Source organism: Heteronotia binoei, chromosome 3 (genome assembly GCF_032191835.1).
Source record: "Heteronotia binoei isolate CCM8104 ecotype False Entrance Well chromosome 3, APGP_CSIRO_Hbin_v1, whole genome shotgun sequence".
NCBI lineage: Eukaryota > Metazoa > Chordata > Lepidosauria > Squamata > Gekkonidae > Heteronotia > Heteronotia binoei.
The window spans coordinates 101607668-101627777 of record NC_083225.1 but is presented as its reverse complement, the minus strand read 5'-3'; the positions used below and the strand labels follow the sequence as shown (position 1 = coordinate 101627777).

General features: G+C 41.3%; 1 protein-coding gene across 12 annotated transcripts in view; it reads left to right on the top strand.

Annotated features, from left to right (window-relative positions):
- Positions 1-20110, top strand: part of SON (SON DNA and RNA binding protein) — a 53382-nt gene that overhangs the window by 9406 nt on the left and 23866 nt on the right. For 11 of the 12 annotated variants that reach the window (XR_009555189.1, XR_009555190.1, XR_009555191.1 and 8 more), the window contains exons 2-3: positions 8829-8983; positions 11682-19511. Coding sequence is in view for 9 of the 12 variants with exons in the window: in XM_060234292.1 (XP_060090275.1) it covers positions 8829-8983; positions 11682-19511 (7985 nt within the window). In the remaining 3 variants the exon portion in view is untranslated. The remainder of the gene's footprint in view (positions 1-8828; positions 8984-11681; positions 19512-20110) is intronic. The other variant, XM_060234293.1, reaches the window with a different exon arrangement.

The window sequence follows — 20110 nt, the reverse complement described above, 5'->3', positions numbered from 1 at the left end:
AGCAATATTTGAGGTGCTTTGTGAACTATCAGCAGTCAAATTGGGCAGACCTCCTCCCGTTTGCCGAAAACGGATATAACAGCATACATAGTTCCACTAAAACCTCCCCATTTTTGATAGTGAACGGATATGAGAGAAAGCCGTTCCCACAGTTGCCAGGGGGAGTGATACCAGATGTACCATCAACTTTTGAACCATGGTGGAGAAAACTGGGGAAAACTTGAAATAATATCCAAGAGAACCTGGAAGCAGCAAAGGAAACTTACAAAAGACATTATAATAAACACCATTCACCCACTTGGGACTTTAAGGTGGGGGACACTGTGTTTTTGTCAACAAAGAACTTGCCTTTGCCACAACGATCTAAAAAACTGACGTACAAATTTTTGGGACCATTCCGTATTAAACGAGTAATCAATAAAGTGATCGTAGAATTTGAATTGCCTAAACTGTTTAGTAAGATACACCCCATCTTTCATTGCAGTTTACTTTGGAGAGACCCAGGAGCCACGTCTTGGCATGACTGACCCCAAGTTCCAGAACCTATTCCAGTTGGGGATCAGAATCACCATGAAGTAAAAGAAATCTTAGATTCTAAGCTGAAGCGGGGTGTATTGTATTTTCTGATTAGATGGAAACATTTCTCTGTAGCCCATGATGAGTGGTTTGATAGCTCGAATGTGAGAGCACCAGAGCTGATTAAAAAATTCTATGCAAAATATCCTTCTAACCCTGGAGAAAGATTTGGGGGTGGCAGTATGTCAGGCATGCATATTTCTATGTGCCATAATGGTTCCTTAGACAAAGAGCAGGTCACCAGTCTCTACCACCCCACCCCTCTCCTTTACAACCTTTGGGCAAGTAATAAATTCATCTAGCCCAGGGATGTTTACGCTGCAGCCTGGCTGGTAAAGCTGTGATGTGCTTCTCCCCCAGATTCATACAGACAGTCCTTATCTGGTCCCAGAGAAGTGTGAGAAAAGGGAGATGTTTTTAATAGCCTAAATTCCTTAGTAATAAAATAGATATTGTGTAGTAAACATTTGAACCCGTGACTCAAGCTGCATCTGCATGATACCCTTTGAAGTTATCCTATATAGTAACTATGTAACTCTGTATACGTCATTACTTCCAAGGATTGTGTCCTTGGTAAAGCTTCTGAGTTCCTACAATAAAAGCAACTTTTGATTCAACATCAAAAGACTGTTTATTGAGAAATATCAATGCTTGACATTAAGGCATACTTGTCCCAGCCTAGGTGCCTAAAGGTATCAGCCCGATTTTAAGCAATCAGTGCAGGGAGGCCAATTTAGATGGAATAATAGGATAAGGATGTCTGCCCGCCTCAGCCATAGGCCTGGCGGAACAGCTCTGTCTTATATGCCCTCCGGAATGGCAACAAATCCGGTAGGGCCTGCATCTCCACAGGGAGCTGATTCCACCAGGTTGGGACCAGGGCCGAAAAAGCCCTGGCCCTGGTCGTGGCAAGCCAGACGTCCCTTGGGCCAGGGATGGTCAGGAAATGTTGACTGGTCGAGCGCAATGACCTCTGGGGCTCGTATGGGGAGAGATGGTCCCACAGGTATACCGGTCCCAGGCTGTGTAAGGCTTTAAATGTCAATACTAAAACCTTGAAGTGGATCCGGTACTCGATTGGTAGCCAGTGTAAACTGCGCAGCATCGGCCGACTGCTCGCCCGTACAGGCGATTCATTCTGCACTAGCTGGAGCTTCTGGATCAGCCTCAAGGGCAAGCCTGCGTAGAGTGAGTTACAGTAGTCCAACCTGGAAGTTACTGTTGCATGGATTACTGTAGCTAAGTCCCGAGGGACCAGATAGGGCGCTAGTTGTTTGGCCTGCCGAAGGTGGTAAAACCAGCCACTGCTTCCATCGCCCTGGTTAGATGGCCTGGGGTAGAGTTTGGGTGGTCGGCCATCAACAGATAGAGCAGGGTGTCATCAACCATTGTTACTCTGACTGTCCATATTAAAAGGATATTTATTGTATTTTCTGCAGATGTGGTTATTTACTTTTAAGTGTGTAATTTCACCTTTCATGTATTTCAGTAGAGGCTTCCACAGTAATTAGTAGCAGAAGTTTATGCTGTGTGCAGCCTTTAATATGGTGGATCCAGCAGAACTGCTGAGGTGCCTGGACAGTGAGGTGTATCTGAGTGGAGCAGAGTGGAGATGGTTATATATAAGTCTGAATAGTTTCTGCTCTTTTTGTCCTGGACCAATGTCTGAGTGTTGTCAGGTGGCTGAGGGAGAACAACCTGAAGCTGTATCGCGATAAGACCAAAGTTATGTTTGCTGGAAGGACAAGTTATTCTTCCTATCATTTATGGTTTATTGTTTTTGTTGAAAAAACAGAAGTTTGGGAATCTTGTTGGAGTAATGGTGTCCATGACAGTGAAAAATGCTTTGTCCCAGCTAAATCTGATCAGTAAGTAGGATCCTTATTTGCAAATATCTGGTTTGGCCATGCTGGCCCCACTTTTCAGTAATCTGAAGTCTAGAGTACTGTAATGTGCTCTACATGGGGCTGCCCTTGAAGATGAAATAGCCACTGAAGCTGCTGGAAAAACAATGGTAGACTATTATCTAGGAGTAGCTAGTGGGAGCAGATTGCTCCTGAGGTTTCTTCACTGGATGCTGATTAATTTTGGGGTCCAATTGAATGTTAGTAATCTTTATTGACTCACATACAATTGCTCTTCCCTCTATTTTCTTGCAGCAGTTTTGTTCTCAGCTAGTGTGCTGTCAGTACCATCTTGTCTGTTGTTCAGTAACAGTCCAGGCACAAGTCTTTCAGCATCAGCATTTTACCCTTAGACCAGCCTCTCAAAAGAGGTCATAGGACTCCTTCCTGCATTCCTGGCTTTCCAGTGAGAGCTTTTGGGTTTGCATAGGCCAGAGTTGGCTAAACTGCAGCTTGGGAGTCACTTGTGGCTCTTTCACATACATTGTGTGGCTCTGTCATGATCTGTGCAGGACTGGGAGACAAGGTCCTGGACCCGTGCCAGTCTGGCTTCCGACCGGGTCACGGGACAGAGACGGTCCTGGTCGCCTTGGTGGATGACCTCCAGCGGCAACTGGATCGAGGCGGTGTGGCAGCGCTGATGTTATTAGATTTGTCGGCTGCATTTGATATAGTCGACCATCAGTTACTGATCCGCCGCCTCGCCGACATAGGGGTAGAGGGGCTGGCCTTACAATGGCTTTCCTCCTTCCTCATGGGTCGGGGACAGAGGGTGGCGATTGGGGGTGAGTGATCCCAGAGGCGCACACTAGACTGTGAGGTGCCCCAGGGAGCAGTTCTCTCCCCGATGTTATTCAATATCTATATGCGCCCCCTCGCCCAGATTGCCCGGAGATTTGGGCTGGGTTGCCATCAATATGCAGATGACACCCAGCTCTATTTACTAATGGATGGTCGGCCCGCCTCTGCCCCGGGGAACCTGGACCGGGCTTTGCAGGCTGTTACAACGTGGCTTAGACTGAGCGGGCTGAAGTTGAACCCAGCGAAGACAGAGGTTCTCCATGTGGGTCGTGGCACTCTGGGGAAGGAAATATCTCTCCCGGCCTTTGACGGGGCGCCACTGAAGACGGCGCAACGGGTAAAGAGCCTGGGTGTTTTACTGGAGCCTTCATTATCAGTGGAGGCCCAGATAACAGCCACTGCCAAGTCAGCATTTTTTCATCTGAGGCGGGCGAGGCAGTTGGCCCCTTTCCTAGAGCGTCAGGACCTAGCAATGGTGATCCATGCGACGGTCACCTCAAGACTGGACTACTGTAACGCTCTCTACATGGGGCTGCCTCTGTACCGGACCCGGGAACTGCAGCTAGTGCAGAATGCGGCGGCCAGGCTGCTACTTGGTCTCCCAAGATGGGAGCATATACGGCCGGGGCTACGCGGACTGCACTGGCTGCCGATTGTATACCGGATCCAGTACAAAGTGCTGGTCATAACCTTTAAAGCCCTATATGGCCAAGGACCGACCTACCTGAGGGACCGTCTCTCCCCATATGAGCCCCAGAGAGCACTGAGGTCAGTAGGCAAAAACAGACTGAATATCCCTGGGCCAAAAGAAGTTAAACTTCAAAGCACCCGCACTCGGGCCTTTTCAGCCGCGGCCCCACAATTCTGGAACCAGCTCCCAGAGGAGGTGCGGGCCCTGCGGAACTTAGACCAGTTCCGCAGGGCCTGCAAGACCGCCCTCTTCAAACAGGCGTTCACCAATGACTGAGCTAATGTTTACTGCTAAATTAAGAATGTTTACCGCCGATGTTAGTTTTAGGAATGTTTTGATTATTGACTGACTGGTTTTAATGTGAATCTAATGTTTTATTATTGTACTTTTCCACTTTTAAATGTTGTTAGCCGCCCTGAGCCTGCCCAGGCGGGGGAGGGCGGGATATAAAAAAATTTTTTTTACATTACATTACATTACAAGGCCTAGGGTGGCCTAGGCTTAGAGACCAGTATGGGAGTAGAAAGCAGACCCAGCCTACAATCCCCACAATGCTTGACGCCCTCTGTAACCAATCAGTGTCCAGTGATTAATGAGGAGTCCATACATAAACTTTGTGGACTGTGGAACTGTGTTCTTTTTCTCTCACAGAGTCACGTTGAGAGAAGGATCCCTCACTCAGAGGTAGAGTGAGTAACAGACAGTCGGCCTGGTATAGAAGGCTGTGGGCCATGAAGACAGGTTAAGGGAGGTATAAGTAGCCACGTTAGGTTTTAGGGTTTATTTTTATTTACCTTTATACACATATATGTGTTCAGCACCTTGTCGTTTTTAAGTGCCCATTCCTGTATGAATAAACCTTTATCCTTTTAATGTCTCTGCCTGGTCTGCACGCCTGTGTTTTCTTGGCTAAAAGGGGCATTTTGGTTGGGCTTGGGAGGGTACTCTGGGCCTTCCCAAGGGACCATAAATCCAGAGTGGTGGCAGTGTAAGGCAGCAACCCACAGGATCCATGACAGGCCCCCAGAGGTTGAGGAGGAACTTAATGCAGGCTCACTCTCAAATAAGTGCATAGCATTGGAACCTCAGTTATCCTATGAGTGCTGATCCATAGGTAGGCAATTATTTCCACTGGGTGTGAAGTGAGGAAGAAGAGGGAAATAGGCAGACTTGCAAGATGTTCTCCTTCATCAGAGGTCATCCAGAGACCTAGAGTGGGGAAAGAGAGCACAAGAGCTGAGGAAGAAAAGTGAGCGTATAGTGGAGGGAAGTCACTGGCTGTGCCACTGAGTCCAGCTGGACATGCACTTGGGATTCCTGCCCTTCCCTGCTGGATGGTTGGAGCGACCTGAACTCAGTCACTGCCAAGGAGGGTAACAAGACTGAGAGTAGTAAATGAGAGAAGGAATACAAGGGGATGAGCGCCAGTGACTCTGCAAGCACCTTGGCTCTGCGAGTGATGACTGTGGCAGGACTGGTTGAAGGGTGATGACTGACCTCACCTCTACTTTGTGAGGTGCACCAGGATGGCCAGAGGCAGATCCTGTGGCCTAGCCAAGTGAGTTGCAGTACTGATAGAAGAGACTTTCCTCCTTCCCTTGGCTTTCCTTGGCATGACTTTCCTCGCAAGGTGGCTGGTGCAGGCCGGGTAGCCTGGGACGGTGACTGGCTGAGCGCTGTTGTCCCCTGACAGGTTTGTGGGCCTGCTGTGGGGGGAGGGTGGAATAGCTGACTCCCCCTTTTGTGCTTTAGAAGTTAGCAGATTAACTAGTTTCCTGCCAGTACTGGGCAGCTGCAGAAGCAGCAGTGAAATGTTGTCCCTAGGTTCATCTGTGATAACACTTCACACCTTTTCTCAGGTGCTGTCCTACTGGAAAGAGGAACAGAATTAAAGAGGGCAGTTCAAGGTTCCCCTTGGTTTCGTAGTTCTTGCAGTTTGTATTTTGTGAGTTTGTATTTACTAACCTTGGTGTAAAAGCAAAGAGAGATGCATAATGATGTAAACGGGGGGGGGGCGGGGTATAAATAAAAAAAATTACTTAATTTACTTAAACAGTGGTCAGTGATTTATATGGTACATGTGTGTTTCCTTCTCCCACTAGTGCCAAAAAATAATTCCCGTAACCTTTCCCTATGCTGGTCTTATGGGTGCTGTTATTCCCAGCTTTTAAGAACATAAGAGAAGTCATGTTGGATCAGGCCAATGGCTCATCCAGTCCAACACTGTGTGTCACACAGTGGACAAAAAAAAATTATATATATATATATATATATATATATATATATATATATATATATATATATATATATATACACACACACACACACATATACACACTGTGGCTAATAGCCACTGATGGACCTCTGCTCCATATTTTTATCTAACCCCCTCTTGAAGCTGTCTATGCTTGTAGCCGCCACCACCTCCTGTGGCAGTGAATTCCATATGCTAATCACCCTTTGGGTGAAGAAGTACTTCCTTTTATCCATTTTAACCCGACTGCTCAGCAATTTCATCGAATGCCCACAAGTTCTTGTATTGTGAGAAGGGGAGAAAAGTACTTCTTTCTCTATTTTCTCCATCCCATGCATTATCTTGTAAACCTCTATCATGTCACCCCGCAGTCAACGTTTCTCCAAGCTAAAGAGCCCCAAGCGTTTCAACCTTTCTTCATAGGGAAAGTGTTCCAACCCTTTAATCATTCTAGTTGCCCTTTTCTGGACTTTTTCCAATGCTATAATATCCTTTTTGAGGTGCGGTGACCAGAATTGCACACAGTATTCCAAATGAGACCACACCATCGATTTATACAGGGGCATTATGATACTGGCTGATTTGTTTTCAATTCCCTTCCTAATAATTCCCAGCATGGCGTTGGCCTTTTTTATTGCAATTGCACACTGTCTTGACATTTTCAGTGAGTTATCTACCATGACCCCAAGATCTCTCTCTTGGTCAGTCTTTGCCAGTTCACACCCCATCAACTTGTATTTGTAGCTGGGATTTTTTGCCCCAATGTGCATTACTTTGCACTTGGCCACATTAAACCTCATCTGCCACGTTGACGCCCACTCACCCAGCCTCAACAGATCCCTTTGGAGTGCCTCACAATCCTCTCTGGTTCTCACCACCCTGAACAATTTAGTGACATCTGCAAACTTGGCCACTTCACTGCTTACTCCCAACTCCAAATCATTTACGAACAAGTTAAAGAGCATGGGACCCAGCACCCCACTGCTTACTGTCCTCCGCTGCGAAGACTGCCCATTTATACTCACTCTCTGCTTCCTATTAATTAGCCAGTTTTTGATCCACAAGAGGACCTGTCCTTTTACTCCATGACTCTCGAGCTTTCTAAGGAGCCTTTGATAAGGAACTTATCAAAAGCTTTCTGGAAGTCAAGGTAAACAACATCTATTGGGTCTCCTTTGTCCACATGTTTGTTCACCCCCTCAAAGAAATGTAACAGGTTAGTGAGGCAAGATCTTCCCTTACAGAACCCATGCTGAGTCTTCCTCAATAACCTGTGTTCATCAATGTGCCTACTCATTCTGTCCTTGATAATGGTTTCTACCAACTTTCCAGGTATTGAAGTCAGACTGATTGGCCTGTAATTTCCTGGATCTCCTCTGGAACCCTTTTTAAAGATGGGGATGACATTTGCTACCTTCCAGTCCTCAGGAACGGAGGCAGATTTCAATGAAAGATTACATATTTTTGTCAGAAGATCCACAAGTTCAACTTTGAGTTCTTTCAGAACTCTTGGATGTAACCATCCGGACCTGGTGACTTATTAGTTTTTAATTCGTCTATCAGTTGTAGGACCTCCTCTCTTGTCACCTCAATCTGACTCAGGTCTTTCAACACCCCTTCCAGAATTAGTGGTTCTGGAGCGGGCAAACACTTCTCATCTTCCACAGTGAAGACTGAGGCAAAAAATGCGTTCAGCTTCTCAGCCATTTCCCTATCCTCCTTCAATAATCCTTTTTGTTTTTTAAAAAACAAAATTTTAGTAATTTAGTAATCCTTTTTGTTTTTTTAAAAAGTCTCCTCCTAGTGTGGTTCTGTTGTAAAGTGCACACACATGTATTTTATCTTTCTGTGCAAAGAAAGTATAAGGAGTTTTAATAAAAACGTGTAATATTTGTTCATATCATGTGTGTCTCAAACATCTGGCATTTATTCTGCGTGGTTCTTACATTAAGCAAATTTGGCCACACTTAGGTATACCTTGCTGGGTTTTAGATAGTTCTTTTAAAATGTGTTTTATATCTGTTGCTTTGATATTTTAAAACATGTTTTTATGTTGTGACCTTGGATCCTGAGGTGCTAAGTAGAAAGTTAAACATATCAATAAACATGACTACCAGATTCAGCTAATTGAGGGTTCTCTCTTTTTTTAAAGATGGGGGTTCCAGTCCTCAGGAACGGAAGCAGATTTTAATGATAGATTACATAATTTTTGTCAGGAGATCCACAATTTTTCCTTTGAGTTATTTCAGAACTCTTGGATGTATGCCATCCGGGCCTGATGCTAAGCTGCTTCTGAGGGTTTGGGGGATCTTTGGCAACTATGTGAGATTTGGTGGTAGGAGAAACACCTAGATTCCACAGAAGCTTCCCCCAGCTCCTGTGCAAGTTCTTCATACCACTGTGTTTCTAAAGTTTGACAAGATCTAGCTCATTATTTTGTTTAAGAAATTAACGTATGTGGATAAGACCTGAAACTTTAATATTTACCACATGTACATGATTTGTTTCTTTTACTTCTGGCATATTTTATTATTTCACATATTAGCATATATTAAGTTTTAATATACATTTTAAGCAAGGTTTTTTGTTTTTTATTTATTAGTGGAAAGGTAGCCCAACAGAATGGTGAAATAAATTCATCTGAGGAAGTAAACTCTGCTGATGTTACAATTGGAGCTCTTCAGAATGATCCGCTAGTACAGAAGATAGAGCAAGTATTATCAGAGGTCTTGGGTGCAGAGCCGCAGTACAAACCAGGTAAATGAAAAACAGTTTATTTTCCATAAACATACACTGTCAATTTTGCATTAACTTGTATAAGATTAGCATAGCTTCCAGTTTTTGTTATATTTTTCAAAAAAATTATTTCTATGTAAAATTAGCTAGGAATAAATATTTTCTCCTAATAACATGATTATAGCTTCCACAGGCCAAATCCCAAAAGTACTTGGGTAGATGGGAGATGGTAGTACTAATTAGCTGCATACTGAATCATTTTATAAGATGTTGGAGATTCAAGATTTCAGGGTTAAGAAATATGGTACTGGAGTGGGATCTCTTTCATTTTTTCCTATTCCTCCCAAGGGAAAAAAAATCCAGCTATACTACTTTGGCGTGAGGGGTCAGTGACCCTACATTACAGCAAAAAAAAAAATGGAAACCTGATAGTTCTCTCAGTCATGGCATTAGCGACCAAGAAAAAACAAACAGACCTCAGGAATAACTTCTTTCAAAAGTACAAGACAAAGGAGACTAAAATTTGGAATTGGGGTCAAAACACCCCTCATTGAAAACATCAAACCCTCAAAAAAGTAAATGATTTCAAATTGACTCTATCATTTTTAAAGCAGAAGACACAGTTGTGAATCTATAAAACTGTTTATTTTTAAGAAAACAATCATTGTAACTTTCTACACACACCTCACCCCCCAAATATGTCAAGTTGAGAAGGTGACTCAGAGGTTTGGAAATTTTTGAAGGTGTACAGTTCAGTGCAGAGGTGGCTATGGGTCATCTAGAGTAACTTCCCCCTGTAAAGTTGAGATGATCAAATCACAGGTTTGGAAAATGTGAAGGTCAAACGGAACCAATCAGCTAAATCAAGGGTGGGAAATGTCCATCCTGAGGGCCATTTATGGCCCTTGAGATCACTTGGTCACCAAAGCTAAATGGACCTGTGGCTGGGGTCATCTAGAGGGCTCCCCCCCAGATATGTAAAGAAGATTACTCTGAAGTCTGCAAAATTTGAAGGGTAAAAGCAAGCAATTAGCTAAAAAAAACAGGTGTTCAGGTGTCATGTAGAGTTCCAGACTTCATGGCTCCTTCAAGTCTGGAAAATGTGAGGTTCAAAGAATGCCTTCAAACATTTGGTGGCTTGTCCTGCTGGGGGGATAGAATGACTCCATTTCCAAAACTGCAGAACAGTTCAATTTGAGCTTTTCCATGTGGCTATGGGCCTGAGGGAAGTGTTGACAGACCACAAGCACAGGGCTTTTACCTGCTCCTACTATATACTCAACAATTCAGGTTGCACACACTGGGTTCTCTGGGGGACCTTGCCATCCTTTATTCCAAAAGGGTTATGAAATCTCAAAACCAAAAAATGTCTATAGATATAAATTATGAGTATATTTTTTTCATTGCTTGCTCCACTTTTCAATAACATTGAGATAATAGGTATTGGCCCATCTATTTAAACACTGGGTTCTCTGGGGGACCTTGCCACCCCTTATTCCAAAAGGGGTGTGAAATCTCAAAACCAAAAAATGTCTATAGATATAAATTATGAGTATATTTTTTCATTGCTTGCTCCACTTTTCAATAAAATTGAGATAATAGGTATTGGCCCATCTATTTAAACACTGGGTTCTCTGGGGGACCTTGCCACCCCTTATTCCAAAAGGGGTGTGAAATCTCAAAACCAAAAAATGTCTATAGATATAAATTATGAGTATATTTTTTTCATTGCTTGCTCCACTTTTCAATAAAATTGAGATAATAGGTATTGGCCCATCTATTTAAACATGGGAACAGTGCTAAAATACCCCCCCCCCCATTATTTCTGGGGTAAATAGAAACCCCATTAATGATCCTGCATAGTGCTTTCATTTTCAAGCCAAGTCTGTTGGGGGCTGGATGGATCCCATTTACCATTTTAATGAAACTCAAAATTAAAAGAGAAACACAGTGGGGAGGGGAGAGAGGGACTTCAGGGCAGTGCAGTTCATTGAGGAAAAGGCTTAACTGGGGTTTGGTTCCTGTAGAAGTGTAAACCCATTTTTTCCATGACTTCCTGGGTAAAAAATAAACCCAATTGCTGGGAAGGGCTGTTTTTCTAATGAAAGTGGTGAGCTTAAAGGGAAAAATGCATTATAAAGGGTGACCTAAAGGGAAAAATGCATTATACCTTAGGGGAGTTAAGGGTATGAATGATTTAAGGATAAGCGTGCATGTTAAGTCTTTGGATTAGTACCTAATTATATAACATTGAAAGGTTTGTTTCCAAATAACCTGGCTCATGTTTTACTTCTTTGTGCCTTTGTAGCCATATTGCTGTTTAGAAACAGTTTTGTATTTGTAAATACAGTTTTTCAATGTTTTGTATTCCTAAATATTTTTCTACTTGAAGAAAAAACTGTTCTGTAGTTGGTACAGGTAAATTTGCAGTTAGTAATCCCCCCAAAATTGACAGGATACATTTTGTCATTTAGCCTTGTAAAATCCAGCCTTTTGCATAGATTTTTGTATAGCTTGAATGTAACATGATAAAATTTGGATTATATTTTCTGAGTCTCTTCTGCTGGGTAAGAAATTTTCACCTGTGAAGAGCCTCTTCCGCTGCCATAAAGCTATTTTTGCAGGCAGAAAAATCTGCTGGGAGTAGATTTGAGTAATAGGATACAACTCTTTGCATTCTTGTTTTAATAATTTTAACAATAATGACTTTTTTTTTTAGATGCTGGACAGGATGCTGTGAAAAATAAGTCTCGTTCCACTAAAAGAGGCATACCTGATGAAGTGCAAGATGAAATTCCAAGGAAAAAGTCTAAAAAGGACAAGAAACACAAAGACAAGAAAAAAAAGAAGAAAAGAAAGAAGGAGAAAAAAGAGAAAAAATATAAGAAGCAGTCCAAGGAATCAAAATTAAACTCTGACCACAAAGGATGTGGAGATATACAGCCTGCTTCTCATTTGAATCCAGAAAGCATAGTTTTGAGTGCAGAGAATGTGGATGTAGGACTTGCATCTCCTTTGAAAAATGATTCTCAATGGTTTATGGAAAAAGCTGTGTATGAAAACCTAAATTCATCTTTGTCTAATTCACATGATGCGTCTAATTCAGATACCAGCAAATTGGATGCATCTGAAGAAGATTCTGTATTCATCAGTATGCAGGAGCTCTGTGAAGTAGAGTTAACTAATGAGAGAGAATTGGAGAATTATACTTGCCAGCATACCAACCTGGCTATGAATCTGCAGGTAGAGGATGAATCTTTAAGTAGTGTTGATGTTGAAAAAGATAATACCAGTATGAAAGAAATGGAACAGCCTAAGGCTAATTCAGCATTGCAGATATCAGAACATATAGATGTTCCCGAGAATAGTCCAAAGTTTGTAGCTGTGGAGCTGGAAGACTTGGAAACCAGGATGGAGTCTGATTCAGTGAAGATAAAAGAGCTGGACTCTCTCTCAGGATCTCTGGATCCAGAAGCCATGGTACAACCGGCATCAGTTTCATTTGAAAAGACTGGGTGCAAATTAATGAAAACTCCTTTGGAGACAAATGCAGAAACTAAAGATTCAGTAACGACATTGGGATTTTTGGCTATGGTGGTGGGGAAGGATTTTGAAGCAACTTCAGAATTTTTGAACAAAGCAAAGGTGAAAGCTTCTGAAAGGAGTCCAAAAGATGATGTACTTACAGATGAATTAGAGCAAGACTCTGAGAGAATTGCCATGATGGAAGATTCGGAGAAAACTCTACAGATCCAGTCTAGAATAGAAAATAAAGATTTGGAACAAATTCCAGAATCTGTGTGTAGAGTTACTGAAAAAGATCTTGAATCCTCTGTAGCACCTGAACCTAAAATATGGCCAGAAGATTCAAAAGGAAGTACAGAACCTGATGAATATAAACACACTGAAGTATCTCTTGATCCTGAGAAAACAGGAGTGAGAGAATTAAAAGAAAGTCAGACTTCTGCAATTCTTATGGAACTAAAAGATTCACTGAAATATAAAAAATCTCTAGAAATTGTAGCAAATGTGAAAGATTTTGAAAGAGCACCAGAATTGGAGTTTATGAAGAGGACTGATTCTGGAGCGTATTTTTTGGATACAGAAATACAAGCCAGACATTTAGAAACTGCTGCAGAATCTAAGGAGATGGATGTAGAATGCCTAAGAGGAACATCTGTATATGAATCAGAAAAAGAAAAATGGGGTACTATTCCAGAGACAGTGGTGGATACGAAGAATCTAGAATCTATGGGAGCAAGTCAAATTAATTATCTGGAAGCATCTTTAGAAACTGCAGTGGAAAAGAAGGGAGATACGGATATTCCTAAAGATTCTGAGACAGTAATTGAAGTGAAAGTTTCTGAAAGCATTCCAAGATCTGAAACAATTCCAGAGATTAATAATTTTGAAAGTGCTCCAGAAGCCCCTAATAACTCTGCAAAAGCACAATACCAGGATGTTTCAAAGCACTTGGCTGTGACAGATATGGAAAGTGAGACTCAAATAAATCTGATAGATTTGAAAAAAATTCCAGAACAACCTTCAGTATCTTTGGAAAAAATTGAAACTATTTCAGAAACTCTGTACATGACAGAAATGAAACATGTGAAAGATGTTTTACAGTCTGATATGATGGCACAAGGAAACAATTCAGAAATTAATCTTAAACCAGGGGGGCAGGAAGAACAGAGAGATTTAGATGCTGGTTCGGAATCACTGCATATGATATTTACAAACTATTCAGAACACAGTCTTGAACTTTATACAGAACCTGAAACTATGATGGAACTGAAAAATTCAGAAAGAGTTCCAGAATTGTTGCACACAGAGGATATAAAGAACTCTGAAGCATTACCTGCTAGAGAAGTTGAAGCTATAGAATCTGCAGCAATAGTAAAGTTGAATGATTTAGAAAAAAAATTAGAATATCTGCATGGAGAAGTGAAAAATAGGGAAGTAGACTCTAAGGCAGTGACGGATGTGATCAAAAGGAAAGACATAAAAGTTGTTCCTTATTCTGTGACTGGAGTAAAAGAGAAGGCATTGGATACTGCTGATTATGTGGGGAACAGACGGAATGGTGCTGAGACAGCGGAATGGGAAATTAAATCTGGGGGCTTGAAGGTGAAAGACATAACAGAAAAACAGCCATCTGCTGAAATTAAAAGCCCATTTTTCATTTCAGAATCTTCCCAAGAGGTGAATATTGTAAGTTCAGAAACAACTCCAGAAGTTGATGCCATGTCAGAGACACAAAAACTAAAAGAAACTAGAGAATTGGCATGTGTTTTAGATGTGGATAGCCCTAATAAAACTGATGCTTCCAGCCTTTTGAATACTGCAGAAAGTTTTGAATCAATTTCAAGCCACCATGCTGTACAGAATCTAGAATCTTTACAGTTTGTGAAAACAAAAGAACAAGAAATAAACTTAGGTTCTCAGCGCGCTTTGGAGGTTAAATACATAGTGCCCAGTCCAGAACGTCTGTTTTCAGAAGAATTAACTAATTTGCAAGAAAAACAGAAATTGGAGGCAAGCACAGAAGCATCATGTTTTACAGCAACCCCAGGTTCTCCATATGCATTAGGGACAGAACTGATCGTTGCTTCAGAATTGGGTGAGGTTAATGAAGTAATAGATTCAGAACATTGTTCCAGATCTTTGTATATGACACAGACAAATTCAGATAACTTCCTGAAGCCTCTGTACATAATACACCCAAAAGATTCAAAAATAATTTCAGAATCTAAGATAATAGATGTAAAGGACATGGAGATAGAACTGGAATCTCCCCACAGAATGGGTATAGAAACAGAAGATCTTCCAGAATACAAATCAGTAGCAACATCTCAGCTATTGAAAATAATTGAAGAATCTCCAAAGAAAAATGAAATACAAGAATCAAATACAGCATTTGGAAATAAAGCATTGACTGATCCAGGTTTGGAAGCAAATTCAGAAACACTGTGTGTTATGGATACTAAAAATTTGGAAGTTGTTAAAAAGACATACGTAGCTCCAACGTCACAGTTTACAGTAGGAGTGATAGGTATAGAAGGAACTCCTATTCCTGTCAATGCAGCAGTGGACAAAGACTTAAAGTCATCTGAAATAATTGAAACTGCAGTTGAAGTAAAACATTTGGTAGCATCTACAGCTCCTGCAGACATCACAAAAGAAACTTTTGGCTTTGCTCTAGTAACAGATACAAAAACCTCAGAAGCAAATTTAGAGTCAGTGGACAAAAAAGGGGTAAATACTATATTTGATCATGAAGCAGCTCCAGATCATTCAGAAACCTTTAAGAAACATAAACCAACTTTAAGTGCAGGCACCACAGAAGGTGTGTTGCCAAAAGAAAAGGAATCTGGAACAGATCTAAAACCAGAAGCAGCTTTGGTAGAAAAATATTCTGAATCAGTTTCAGAGACTGAGGAGCGTGATGCAACACTTACTGTGCTTATGGTGGATGTAAAAGATTCAGAATTGAATTCTGACTTTGCAAATACTGGAGAGGAAAAAGCTTTAAAAACAACATTGCAGTTTGAAACAACTCCAGAACCCCTCTGTGTGTTGCAACTGGGGAATTCAGATAACGTTGTGGAATCTCTACTTACAACAGGGATGACTGACATAGAAACAGTAAATTGCGAAGTAGTATTAGAAGCAGAAGATCTAGTAGCTCCTGCAACAAATTTAAATACATCAGAATTAAAGTCTTCAGAGTCTGTGTGTATGCTTGAAATCACAACTTCTGAAGAAATATTAGAGCTAACAACTTCAACACATCTGAGCTCGACACACTTGAAGTCTTCTGACACAACTGCAGAAATGGAAGCATTAAATATAATTGATTCTGAGACTCGTCTAAGAGAAACGGAAGTTAAATATTTGGATTCGGTTACAGAAACAGGTGGTGTGCTGGAGCCATTTGACTATAAAGCTGTTCCAGAATCTGAATACATTTCAAAGGAGAATGTTTTAGAAACAACTTCAGAGGCTATCTGCTTGAAACAAGTGGGAGATCTGGAAACCAAACCAGAATCTAAGCATGCTTGGGAAAGAAAAGATTTAGAACCTTTAACTCAATCTGGGAGCACTGTGCAAGCAAGATGTGTGGAAGAAAGTCTCGTATATAAAGTGCAGGGTGTTGCAGAAAGTACTTCACAGTTTTCAGGCACCATGGAAACAGAAGATTTGGGAGCTACTATGTCATCTGTGGTTGCAGAAATGGGGAAGAATTCAGACAAAAAATTACAGCTGCATTTTCAGGAAAAAAATTCAGAAACAGCTACAGAATGTACACACATGTCAGGTTTAATGGAAACTCATGCAGATGTGGAACCTGTTTGCAGAACAGAGAAAAAACATTCAGAACCTATTGTAGAAATGGCATGTGTAGTAGATATTAAAAATTTAGAGGCAAACTCTGGATTTATGAGTATGTCAGAGTTGAAAGAGACAGTATTTGTGAAATCTCAAACTGGTCCAGAACTTGTGCACTTAAAAGATTTTGAAGCAATTCCTAAATGTGAATCTCTTGGAAAATTAAAAAATGTGCCAATTGTCCAATCCCCTATTGATAAAGAAAAAATGCATTTTGAGGAAAGCTTAGAGGAGAGACAGGATTTGGAGAAAGATTCAACTTCTTTGTTTGTGTCAGAAGCAATCGCTGAAGAATCTCTGAAATCTGTTCTTGCTGTGAAAGCTGAAGACTCTGAAACAGCACATAAATACACAAATGCAAAGGGCATAGAAATTTCAGAGCAAAATTCAGAATCTGTGTGTATGAGAGTGGTGAAGGATCTGGCATCAGTGCCAGAACATGCAGAACTAGTTCAAGTGGAGAATTCTGAAATATCTTCAGAAGTCACTTTGGAGGAGAAAAATTTGGAAACAACTTCAGAATCTTTCTGTTTGATCAAGGAAAAAAATTCAGAAGCTAGTACCCAGAAGTCTTTGGAGGAGCCAGTAGTAAAAGCATCTCTAAAACCTGTATGTGGGGCAGAAGAAAATGATTTGGTAGAAAGTCAACAGATAACTGCAGAGGTAAAAGATTCAGAAGCTGCTCTTGAACCTGTGAAAGTAGCAGAGAAGGCCCTGGAAGCAACTTCACATACTTCTTTGAAGGATCAACATTCAAAAGCTGTTCCAGAATCCTCAGAGATAGCAAACGAAAATGATGAACCTATTTCAAAAGACAGGAAAAGTGAAAAAATAAGCAGCAAAAGTAAAGATAAAAGCAAGAGTGGGAAAAAAGCCAAAAAGAGTAGGTCAAAATCGCCTTCCAAGTCAAAAAAACGTAAAAAAAAGTCTAGATCACGTTCCACCTCTAGACAAACATCATTAAGAAGAGCACGCTCTAGAAGCAAGAATGATTCTGATTCCCGGAAAAAGCATTCTTCCTCACGTCGTAAGTCTAGATCAAAATCTGCTGAGAGAAAAGAAGGCAAGGAAAGTTCACTAAGATCTAGACGGAGGCGTTCTCGGACTTCTGACCATCATAAATCTAGATCCAAATCAACTGACAAAATTTCACTACGGTCAAGGCGGAGGCGGTCCAGATCCTCTGATCGTCGGAAATCTAGGTCCAAGTCTGTTGACAGAAGAGAATCAGTCAGGACAAGACGAAGATTGTCCAGATCCTCTGATAATCACAAGTCTAGATCTAAATCTGTTGATAAAAGAGAAACTTTAATAAGATCAAGACGGAGACGGTCTAGATCTTCTGATCATCATAAGTCTCGATCACGATCCACTGACAAAAGAGAGATATCCACAAGGACAAGGAGGAGACGGTCCAGGTCCTCAGACAATCACAAATCTAGAAGTAGATCAGTTGAGAAAAGAGAGACTCCAGTGAGGAGAAGGAGAAGGCGATCTAGGTCCTCTGATAATTACAAATCTAGATCTAAATCTGTTGACAGAAGAGAATCTTCAGTAAGGCCAAGGCGAAGATGGTCCAGGTCCTCTGATCATCATAAGTCTAGATCCAGATCAGTTGATGACAAAAGAAATATTTCAGTGAGAACAAGGCGAAAACGATCAAGATCTTCTGAAAATCGTAGGTCTCGGTCCAAATCAGTGGACAAAAGAGAGACTTTGAGGACTAGACGAAGACGATCCAGGTCTTCTGACAACCGCAAATCTAGATCCAGGTCAGGAAACAAAGATACACTGAGGACAAGGCGAAGGCGATCCAGGTCCTCTGATAATCGCAAATCCAGATCTAAATCTGTTGACAAACAGGAGTCCTCAGTGAGAGCAAGAAGGAGACGATCCAGATCTTCTGATCACAAATCTAGATCTAAATCTGTTGACAAACGGGAGACTTCAGTGAGGGCAAAAAGGAGGCAATCTGGGTCATCTGATAATCACAAGTCTAGATCTAAGTCAGTCGATACAAGAGAGACTTCAGCAAGAGCAAAAAGTAGACGATCTAGGTCGTCTGATAATCGCAAGTCCAGGTCTAAATCTGTTGATAAAAGAGAGACTTCAGTAAGAGCAAAAAGTAGACGATCTAGATCTTGTGATAATCACAACTCCAGGTCTAAATCTGTTGATAAAAGAGAATCCTCAGTGAGAGCAAGGAGACGGTCCAGATCTTCTGATAATCGCAAATCAAGATCAAAATCTTTTGACAAAAGAGAGACTTCATCAAGGTCAAAAAGAAAACGATCCAGGTCTTCTGAGAATTGCAAATCTAGATCAAAATCTGTTGACAAAGTAGAGGTATCATCAAGGTCAAAAAGGAGACGATCCAAGTCATCTGATTCTAAGTCTGTAACAAAATCTGATGAAAAAAGAGAGTCTTCCCTGAAGTCTAGACAGAGAAGATCAAAATCTTCTGATCGCCAAAAGTCTAAATCAAAATCCAGATCCAAATCCTCTGAAAGAAGAAAGGACAAAGACTCTTCAAATGCATCCAAAGGGAAGTCTTCCAAATCTAGATCAAAGTCTAAATCTCCTGAAAAAACAGAAGAAACTGAATCTTTGGAAGCATCTGTACATAATCATGCAAAATCACCCGAACATCCCAAATCTAAATCTAGGTCCAGATCTCCGGATAAAGCAGAAGACAGAGACAGACCTAGAAGATCGAGAAGTAAATGCTCAGAACCCAAATCTCACAGTCATAGAACAGTATCACGCTCTAGAAGGAATCGTTCTCGATCACTAACACGGAAGAGGACCTCAAGATCAAAATCTGATAATCGATCAAGATCACGGTCTCGAACTCGCTCACGATCATGTTCAAAACGCTGGAAGAAGACTAGATCAAGATCAGTGTCAAGACAGAGATCTTTATCAAGGGAAAGACGTAGGAGATCTCGGAGAAATAGATCAAGGTCTGTTGACAGACGAAGGAGAAGGTCAGATTCAAGAGACAGTTACAGAATAACTCTCCGATTACGGTCCCGAAGTCGAACACCTGTGCGTCTAGGGACCTCTAGATCCACTGGGAGGAGACGGAGCTCTAGTGTATCACCTGATCATCGGAGATCCAGATCTTCGAGCAGGTCACCTAAACGGCTAACTGATTTGGGTAATTCACTTTCAGAGCTTTATTGTAATATGTGTTCAAATTTTTCATCATTTTGTCAGTCCCTTTTTATGAATGGTTAATATCAGCGTTTCTGGTTCACAGACTTTATATGTGTACTATGCATAATGTGGTTTGCTGAACGAACTGAAGGATTCATATATTTTAAGACGCAGTGTAAAGGATTGTAACAATATATATCTGTGTTCAGTATTCTTCCATTTGAAGTTCTGGGGGGATAAATAGTATAGGGGCATGGTAGATAATAGTGTATGGTATACTCAAAGCCTTTCTGTTAAACAGGTTTTTAGATTGTCAGTCTGGGTCCAGCTCCCTCCTACCTCCTTGTTCAGATGGGTCAGAGGGCTAGATTTTCTATTAAGGAGAGGCCTGGATGTTTGTTGGAAAAATTTTTTTGTTGGAAAAAGCTCTTTTCACCTATGTCAGACAGGATGCATCTATTGAGGTTTGGCCCCTTTGCCGTACTGTAGGCATCAGTTTTCAAGCCCTGGAGATGATTCGGTGGTTTTGTGTGAAGTATGATTGAGTGCTACAGATCCTATGCTGTTTTCCAGGGTCCACTGATTGTCCCTAGGGTCACA